A 10,023-nucleotide genomic window follows, 5' to 3' on the forward strand; every position below is an offset into this window, starting at 1 on the left:
TGCATTGCAACAGCATACGGGTATTAATGATGTTAAGATATAGCCATAAGAATTTCAAATAGAAGATATTTTTGGAGTAAAATGAAAATATTTGTAATCTCTGATTACATATACATTACAGAATAAAAAGTTATATAAATAATAATAATATTGTTGTAATATTACTATAGATAGTAATAATATCGTATAATCGGTTTGTAATTATGAAAAACATAAGTATGAGATAAAAAGTTACAGTTAAACGAATAAATCAAAGAAACGAATAGTGCTTGTGTCAATTTTGTAATATTATATTCGTAAAGATATAAGAATATATTAAAAAACATAATTTTCTCATTCCATATGAACATATCTTATATTTACATATAGGTAGCCATCATACATTGCAGGATTTAATACATTGACAGAGCTACATTACAATCAAAGCATAGAATTTCATATGAAATACGACAAAAATTAACGTAGATATCATTAAGTGTATAAAAACATTATGTTTATTTGTGTTATGTATTAAAATCAATCAACCATGACACGCAATATGAATGTATATATATAAAATTATTTACTTAATGTGGTTTAAAACTTTAAAAGGCTATATGTGTGTTATCTAATATGTATGTGTACATATATAATATGCATACCATATATATGTAGTACTACTATAAATATGTGTATGATAGTATATCATTCTATTTTATGTAATTTTGCAATTATTTATAAACTTTATTTAATTACATTACCTGTATAACGTAATATGAGAACATTTTAATAAATAAGATAACAAGACCTATCATGAGAATATGTGTATTCATATATAATTGTAATCTATAACATATAATTGGACATATTACTTTTTTGCACATATTCCTTATATATGTATACAACATGTATCCAGACATTTGTTCCACTGATGCACCAAGGTATCAATTCCAGCAGCGAAGAAATCAGTATCAAGGTCCTGGAGTCAAATCCTTATAGCATGTTGAACTGCAAGATCAGCTGCATATCACTTTTCAGACAAGTGCTTTTTCAGGAGTCTAAAGAGATAGAAATCACTTGATGCAAGGTGAGATGTGGACACATGCGTGAGGTGTTACAGCGCTACGGAACACAAGTGCTAAATCACACCCCTCACAACCTTGACTTTTGAATGCCGGTACTTTGTTCCCCGTACTCCTTGTGCATGCGTCGTGCGTGTCCACTGACCACGTGGTTTGTGTACTTTACCGCGACGTAAACTATATAAATATCGGGTGTACTCGGGTCACGCGTTCTCAAAGTCTCGAATGCGCAGTACGCAGTAAGTACGCAGTCTCTTTGTTCGTATTGTCTCAATCGAGGTCGAAAAACTTGAAGGAGTTTAGAAGAAGTTCGTTTCGCGAAAGTGAAAAAGAGTTGTTGCCGTTTACCAACCCCTCGAGACCGCCGAGAGAGTATATCGTCTAACAGGAAGAGGAGGTTTCCGCCGGACAACGAGGAATCATCCTTTGTTGCCGCGCCACAAAGACGCAAAAAGATTCGAAGGAGGATATTTACAGCATCGTCGTCGTCGTCGTCGTCGTTGTTAGATTCCGACGAGGATATAATGGTCGTCGTACCGCCTTCTATTGCTTCTCCTTCTCCTGATAATCGTGATCCTGACTCAGAAGAAGAAGAAAAGGAAAATCGAAGAGTCGAAGATGGAAGAAGAAAAAGAAAGAGCGAGGACAGAGGGACCTCGGAAGAGGGAAATGAAAGAGTGCGCGCGATATTTGAGACAGATTCCTCAGGCTTCTGAAAATTGTATGCGGGGTTACATGTTTGTGATAACCGGTTCTCTCGACACGTTCAAGAGATACGAAATGGAGGAGTTTATAAGGAGACACGGCGGTCGTACCGTATCAAAGGTGGATTACATCGTGATGGGAGACACGAAGATTAGTCCCTCTAAATTGGCAAAGGCCGACAATACCGCGGGTATTAGGAGAGTATTCAAAGGGGATCTTCTGGAAATGATTCGCGAGAAGTTGGAACGTGCCACAACCCTGACTTTCCACCAAGATTTCCATCTTTTTGGACTCTTGAAGAAGCACTTGGCTGAAAAGCGATATGCAACCGATGCTGCAGTTTAACATGCTGTAATGTCTTGACTGCAGGACCTTGACACTGATTTTTTGCTGCTGGGATCGATGCCTTGGTGCACCAGTAGAACGAATGCCTGAACATATGAGGAATATGTGCAATATGTTACAAGTTGTAGTTATAGTTATATATGAATACATGTATTTTCATAACAAGTCTTGTTACCTTATTTATTGAAACGTCTTTGTACAGTAATTTTACCTGTATAATTAACATTATCTGCAATGTTATACACGTTGTAAGTTATTCAATTTTTCACCAAGATGCTTGTTCAGATGAATTCTGATTTCTTGTTGACTGTTACATTTTTCTCCACACTCTGGACATTCGATTTCACCTTCTCCATGTTCCTTCTTGCGATGCTTTGAGCGATTGTTGTAGGTAGAAAACGATTGTCCGCAATCCGAGCACTGGTAAGGCTGTTCGCCTGTATGCTTACGGCGATGGTGGTCCCTGGAGTCTTTTCGCCTGAAGCTCATGTGACAGTATTCACAAGTGAATGGCTTCCTACCAGTGTGTAATAAAATGTGATTGTACAAGGATTTGGTATCATTGAATCCTTTGCCACATTGCGCACATTTGTATCGCTTTTCACCACCATGCTTGCTTTTGATGTGATTTATCAGCAGCTGCTTGATTCTGTAAGTAGCGTTACATATATCGCACTGGAATATTGGGCTGACCTTACCCTCGTGTACTTTTTCTTTGTGCGCCTTCAGCGACATTTGATGTTTAAACTTTTCATGACATTCGTTGCATTCGTACCATGGTTTTTGTGTTGTTAGTAAGGGATCTTGGCGATCGAGCTTATGAGTGTCGATCAAGTGATACTTTAGCATACGATAGGTCGGCAGATCTTCGGTACATACCGGACATGTAAACAATTGCGGCAGCGATACATTCTTATCGTTTTTCCAGTGCTTTTCCAAATGCTCGTTCATGTTCTGTTTTTTGCTGAAGGATTTGTCACATATATTACAAACATAGCGATTGTGAGAGAAATGAGTTTTCCTGTGGAGTTTGAGCGCATTGGTAGTCATGCAGCGTAGACCGCATACGTCGCATTGATAAGGTCTTTCACCTGTATGCGTGCGATGATGTTCTTTCAATCGTGCCTTCAACTGAAACGACTTGCCGCACTGCTCACAGATATGTGGCCTAGCTCCTTTGTGTACAAAGAGATAATGCTCATACAAGGAGTTTTCTGCACTAAACTCCTTGCCACATGTGCTGCAGATAAATTCGTTCATGTTTTCATTATGTCTCATCTCATGAAACTCCAGTCTCTCTTTGCGCACAAAATGTTTAGGGCATTTTGAGCAATGGTACTGCCGCGGCGAGATCACTTTCATTTCGTTTCCATCGACCATCAGCGATAAAGTGGAATCCTCGCAGGCCGCGCATGTCGCCAAATCGTTGATAGCATCCGGATCTAAATCTGTTATTAATTTTCCACAGAGACTACAATTTGCGGCAACTCGTCCTTGTATTTCGACCGCGATAGCTTTCTGTGCTTGATTGACGCTTATTTCATCCATGCCCATCTCAAAATGTATCTCTTTGATACCAAAGTGTTTATGTCTCTTTTGGTGGCCATTTAATCTCGGTTTCTTCGTAAACATCTTGCCGCATTGTGTGCAAGCATACCGCATCGAGCTTTTATGTGTATGGAAATAGTGATCCCACAATAAGTTCTCACTGCTAGCTTCTTTGTCACATACTGTGCAGACATATCTATCCATTTTGTTTGACTTGTGCCTCTCCATGTGAAACTCGTATTTTAATTGAGAAAGATAACGAGCTCCACATAAATTACATACAATTTTTGGACTCTTATTGTCGATATCGTCGTATTTTATACCATTTTCATCAATGTGATCTTTTTCAGCTTCTATTGTATACACTGTAGTATTCTCTTCTTTGAAGTTTATTTCACCACTAAGCCATTCGACACCTTCATCTATTCCATCATTTAGATTCTCATCTTTTATCAAGATATCTACACACCCATAATCATTGTCCAATACATTAGTGTCTGTTGCATCTAATTTCGTTTCTAGTTTTTGTGATTTAGTAGGTGTTTCGCAAAAAATATTTTCCTTAAGTTTTCTTTTTGTACCTTTGCTCAATCGATGTGATACATTATTTTTTTGAAATGTAATGCAAGTGTCAACATGATTTATATCTTCTTGTAGTATTGGTAACTTTTCATCTGTTTTACTGATGTTTTGTTCCTTATCATTCAATGTATCATTGATAATACTCTGATTCAATGATGATTCATGCAAATCATCTTCTATACTTGATGTTTTTATGCAAGTATTAACAAATTCTATTGCATCATCACAGGTTTGGATATTTCTTTCCATTGATTTTTCCATTTGGTCTACTATGGCCAATGAAATTTGAAATGCATAATTACAATCATCAGGATTGCTTTTTATTAGTATCATTAAATCTATATTGCAATTTGGGCATGTATATATCATATCATTATATAGTTTGGAAATTGCTGCAATTTCCATTTTTTCACTTTTATTGGGCTCAAATGAAGAATTACTTTTTGCCATATTAACGTTCTCCTTTGAATTTTCCAATACATTTTGGATAAAATCATAATGAGTAGTAACTTTTTCGTAGCAGTCCAAGCATATGTATTTGGAATGATCATCCTGCGAAATCTATAAAAAGATAGAAAAATACTAATTATTTTTATCAGTTTACTATTAATCATTTAAGCTTAATAAATCACACATACAAAGCATTAACATACCCTGATTGGTAGTGTGTCATTTATTTTTTGAGTTAAATTAGTTGCCTCATCAAAGATATATTTTGAATTTGTAAGTTCATGTTTAATACCACACAAACGACATATCAATGAATCATTTGACATTTTTATAAATTGAATTGAAACACCTTGTGTTTTAATTTTATATAATAATTGTTTATTAGATTATTTATAAAAGATGTATAAGGCTCCCATATTTTCCTCAAATATTGGCATCAATAGACTTTCTTTGAGGTTACGATTACCTAGTAAGCAAAAAGTGTTTGAAAACTTATAAATCTTATGCAAAATGTATGCTTATATTTGCGCGAAAGACATTCGTCAATATGCATGTTAGTTATAATTATCATAGAGAAAATTATCTTTGATTGTCGTTTTATAAATTTTTGATAAAACGCTCAACATTTAGCAATATAAAGCAAGAAGAGAATTGAAGCAAATATCTAATAATTTCATATATGCTACTGAAAAAATAATATACTCGTTGAAACTTTCTTGGAAACTGCAAATTTGATCGCTAAATTTCAAGTGCATTTATATTATTCCTTATATGTGACTATATGACTATATAGAGGTTAGAACGCGGTTAGGTATATAGAAGAGTATTTATATTTGTATATTTCAATATATGTGTATATATTGTAAAATACACAATTCTTTATCGAATTCTTCAAAGAGACAGAAATTGCATTTTTAATTAATAATTAGATATAGTGTAAAATAATTAGGTATAGTATAAAAGCTGTAGTATTGAAGGTAGTATTGAAGTGAAGCTTAGAGTAGCGAAGTAGTATAAAAGCGTTGATATGAAATTTTGACTTACAATTTTCTATTTATTTTACAATTCACAATTATTCCAATTATATTTAATGTTGGAAGAGATTTGATATATTAACCGAATTATTACGGTTACAATTTACGTTAGGCACCCAATTGTCTTTATAGTTACTGAAATATTTCGACTTTTATTTCTATCAGCAGAGAGAAGCCTGAGAGGGGTTACGCCGTTTTTCATAAGACACTTTCTAGCTGGTACAGTAGCGTCAACTAGATCCATTTTAGAACCGGCGGAACTACATGGCCAGATTCACTTTTCGATGCTACGGTAAAATAATCGGTTGGTGCATTTGCGTGCTAGATCCATAATTGTGGATCAAAATTGCGGAGAAATATTATGGATTTATATATTAATGTTTTATTAGCTGTATATGATATTTTGCCATTTTAGTATATTACGGACAGCCATAATAATAATAATAATAAGTTATTATTGAAGTATTTTTATGTATATACGCATGTGACATAAAATAAATTTTCTTAAATTATTTTCTTAATAATTTTTCTCCTAATTTTTAAATATATAATGTGTAAAAGATATTTACAATAAATTGTTTTTTACTTTTTTCTCTCTTATTCTTGAAACAAAATTATCAAGCATTTTAAACAATATCAAAAGTTATATTAATATGCTTTTAATTTATATAGCTTTTTATAATTAATTATTAATTAATTATTAATTATATTATTTAAGTAATTTTTTATTTATAAATTCAGTTGGATGCACTAGCGCGTACTGATGCACATTAAATGCTATTATATTATTTCATTTTACATGCGCAGATACATAAAAATACTTTAATTATAATTTATTATCGCTGTAGTATATACTGGAATGACATAACATCATCTTTAGCTAATAAAACATTAATAAATCCATAATATTTCTCCGCATTTTTGATCCTTAGGCCGGTATTCATAGTCCGTTCTTATATCCAAGATCGTCTTAAGTGTGGTCTTGGGTCGTCTTAAGATCCCATTCAACCAATGAAATGGCCGCATAGTATCTTAAGATCGTACTTAAGACGATCTTGAATATAAGAACGGACTATGAATACCGGCCTTAATGTGTTTTGCATGGACATGCACCAACCGATCGTTTTACCAATGGCATCAAAAAGTATCTGGCCATGTAGTTCCGCCGGCTCTAAAATGAATCTAGTTAGCGCCACTGTACCAGCTAAGAAAACGGTCTCATGAAAAACGGCGCCGTGGCCCTTCTCAGGTTTCTCTCTGGTGATAAATAAGCGAATTCTGTTGAATCATATATGATAATATTCAATGCACTATACTAGGGCGCACTGGTGATTGGTTCGTTGCTTCGATTGTTCGATACGTTGAGAATCGCAATGTCGCCTTTCTATATATTTCCAATCGCAGGTCATGCGATTGCGTCACAATGAACGGGGATCGTATATTTGAATCGTTGTATATTTCGCGCGCGAGTGTCTCGTAAAGTATCGGTCGTTTTGGTTTTGTGTATTAATATGTATTAATTAAATGTACAATTGCTATCGTACACCAAAATCGCGAATACGGCATCTGTGTACGGAATCGTAATCTTTTTCACATATTTCAAGTTAAATCCTACTCTCGCTCAAGTTCCAGCGTAAAATATTGCAGCGGATGCAGAATCATCGCCAAGTATGTATATGTATTATACATATCGCTAATATATAATTTTCATGCTATACATTATTTTTATGAGATATTTCGTCCATTTATAACATTTGTATTAGATTTTATCTTGAATTGGATTTCTGTCTGATAATTACAGTGATTAGTTTACATTTTGCATAACTTCTTTATATATATATATATCATCTTCTTATACCTCTATCAAAAATATATAATATTTTATTAAAATATTTTAGTAACATACATTTGATTATATGTATAATAGTTTATATGTGTATTTTGACTGGGGACGCTTATTGTTGCTATATGTTACCAATAGTCGGTTATATGGTAGTTAGATTTCTCAATTATTTATAGCTAGTCACAGTCACACGAATGTATTGTGTTATTTCATACATCTGTAGAAATCTAGGAACCATCTAATCGTAAATAGATCAATGAAAAGACAGAGGAATTTAAAATGTACCTCACAAATTATAATATATAATAATTGAGAATTGAGATTCAAGAATTTTCATTTTTTATCACAAATTTATCTACAATCAGTAGACATTATACGATTGCTTGGTAAAGGAGGTTGCAGTAAAAATTTTACTATCAAATCGTGATAATGTCGTATCGTATGAGTTTCTGTGAACAACATCATGGCTGGTAATTACAAAAGTTTTATGAAATTATTAGAATCGTGGCCACTGGATAAAACCAAAGTGGGCAGGTAATTACAAAAGAATGCAATGCAAAACATTGTATACAGATATATATAATTTTTTTAAATATTACAATCATTATTATTAGTAATATAATAGTATTTTTTAAAAATATTTATAGCTAGGTTAGAATATTCTTTTATATACATTGATATTTTTTATAAGCATTGGTAAATGGAACATATCATTTATTACATTATTATTTTTTGCACTATACTTAAATTCTCCCTTTTCTGTCTTTTTATTAATCTATTTATGATTGGGTGATTTTTAGCGATTTGGGACAACACATTCGTGACCAATTAAAGATTGCCTTTGCAAAGGGTGATGCAGCTAATCAACCAAATGTGGAACAGTGTAATCGATATTATTCAAGTTTGAAAAGAATTTCATCAAATCATTATGGGCAACTTTATAAACGCTCCTTGTTAAGCACTGCGAGTGGATTGAATAGAGAGCAGTGTAACTTGGCGCTGACGCCAGAAATGTTAGATTATTTGAAGGAAGAGGATAAGAATATATTTCGCAGAGTTTATGGAAAAATTCGAAATATTATAAGATATGATAAAGTTTAGATATTTTGTAGATAAGTTTAGTAAGAACAGATGTGTTTTTAACAAAAATGTTGCATTACTGTCAAAAATAGATTTACTGCGTTTAGTTAATGCAAGACAATATAGCGATGTCTACCATGACAAATATTTGCCTATTATGGCACAGGAAGTATTAACATATATGGACTTATCACCAGGCAGGACATACGTAGATATGACATTTGGTGCTGGTGGGCATACCACTAAATTTTTAGAACATTTACCTGATATAAAAATATTTGCATTAGACAGAGATCCTGTAGCATATAAATATGCGCAAGAGTTATCGCAGAAATATCCAGGGAAAGTAATTCCTTTGTTAGGTAGATTTTCCGAATTACCACAGTTACTTAAACAGTATAATATTGAAAGAAATAGTATAGATGGCTTTTTGTTTGACTTTGGTTGTTCATCAATGCAAGTTGAAGATGCGAATAGAGGTTTTTCTTTGTTGAAGAACGGACCGTTAGATATGAGAATGAACAGGTGTTTGAAACAACCTACTGCTGCGGATGTGTTAGATAGAGCGACAGAGGAGGATTTGGCTCGCATCATAAAATTTTATGGGCAAGAAAAGCATGCTAAGAAAATTGCGCGTGCCATTATTGAAGCTAGATATATGTTTAGGAAATTAGAAACAACACAGGAACTGGTTCAGTTGATTCAATCTGTTCTAGATGATGAAATTAAGATAGACAGTCTCGACAGATATCCGCATAGTGCCGTAAAAACATTTCAAGCGCTTAGAATTTTTGTCAATAATGAATTAAATGAAATCAATTATGGTATACTTCTTGCGAATATATACTTAAAATTATCCGGTCGTTTAATAACTATCTCTTTTAACTCACTCGAAGATACTATAGTCAAAAGACATCTCTGTGGAAATATAACAGATAATGTCGCTAATACTGTTGCATTAAAGTATGCGCATTATGGTAAAGTGTTTAATACAGGTGAATTTGAAATATTGACAGAGACACCATGGAAAATGATGCATAAAAATGTTCTAACATCTACAAATGAGGAAATTAAAATAAATCCGAGATCGCGATCGGCGAAATTGCGTGCTATTATGAAAGTGAAATAAATCTGTTTTATGTATTAAAATTTGCAATACGCATCACGCTTTCCTATTGCTATACAAATATGTTAAGATTGTATTATTTATGGCATGCTTGTATGTATATATGTGTATATACATACACGATACATTTATTTTAATAGAATATATATTTCACGCTTTCATACAAATATGTTAAGATTGTATTATTTATGGCATGCTTGTATGTATATATGTGTATATACATACACGATACATTTATTTATTTATTTT

General features: G+C 33.1%; 2 protein-coding genes across 4 annotated transcripts; one reads left to right on the plus strand and one right to left on the minus strand.

Moving 5' to 3' along the window:
• Nucleotides 1-191: 191 nt before the first annotated feature.
• On the minus strand, nucleotides 192-5,866 carry LOC115234395 (oocyte zinc finger protein XlCOF6-like). Of its 3 annotated transcripts, XM_029805441.1 has the most exons (3): nucleotides 5,736-5,866; nucleotides 4,895-5,157; nucleotides 193-4,802 (listed from the first exon to the last, which is right to left on the minus strand). In XM_029805441.1, the coding sequence occupies exons 2-3, from the start codon at nucleotides 5,015-5,017 to the stop codon at nucleotides 2,349-2,351; spliced, it is 2,577 nt and encodes an 858-aa protein (XP_029661301.1). In that variant the 5' UTR covers nucleotides 5,018-5,157; nucleotides 5,736-5,866; the 3' UTR covers nucleotides 193-2,348. The 3 variants fall into 3 exon arrangements, with proteins under 3 accessions (XP_029661303.1, XP_029661302.1, XP_029661301.1); XM_029805443.1 differs by lacking the exon at nucleotides 4,895-5,157 and having other exon boundaries at nucleotides 192-4,802; XM_029805442.1 differs by lacking the exon at nucleotides 5,736-5,866 and having other exon boundaries at nucleotides 192-4,802; nucleotides 4,880-5,004.
• Nucleotides 5,867-7,947: 2,081 nt separating this feature from the next.
• On the plus strand, nucleotides 7,948-9,797 carry LOC115234420 (probable methyltransferase-like protein 15 homolog). The gene is made up of 2 exons (XM_029805482.1): nucleotides 7,948-8,102; nucleotides 8,369-9,797. The coding sequence occupies exon 2, from the start codon at nucleotides 8,656-8,658 to the stop codon at nucleotides 9,775-9,777; it is 1,122 nt and encodes a 373-aa protein (XP_029661342.1). The 5' UTR covers nucleotides 7,948-8,102; nucleotides 8,369-8,655; the 3' UTR covers nucleotides 9,778-9,797.
• Nucleotides 9,798-10,023: the final 226 nt, after the last annotated feature.

Source organism: Formica exsecta, unplaced genomic scaffold (genome assembly GCF_003651465.1).
Source record: "Formica exsecta isolate Colony F162 unplaced genomic scaffold, ASM365146v1 scaffold2, whole genome shotgun sequence".
Taxonomy (NCBI): Eukaryota; Metazoa; Arthropoda; class Insecta; order Hymenoptera; family Formicidae; genus Formica; species Formica exsecta.

Coding starts and splice junctions, on each gene's coding strand:
- LOC115234395 (XM_029805441.1), bottom strand. CDS start 5,017: ATGTCAAATGATTCATTGATATGTCGTTTGTGTGGTATTAAACATGAA. Junction 4,803..4,894: donor ATGACACACTACCAATCAGG/GTATGTTAATGC, acceptor ATCTTTTTATAG/ATTTCGCAGGATGATCATTC.
- LOC115234420 (XM_029805482.1), top strand. CDS start 8,656: ATGATAAAGTTTAGATATTTTGTAGATAAGTTTAGTAAGAACAGATGT.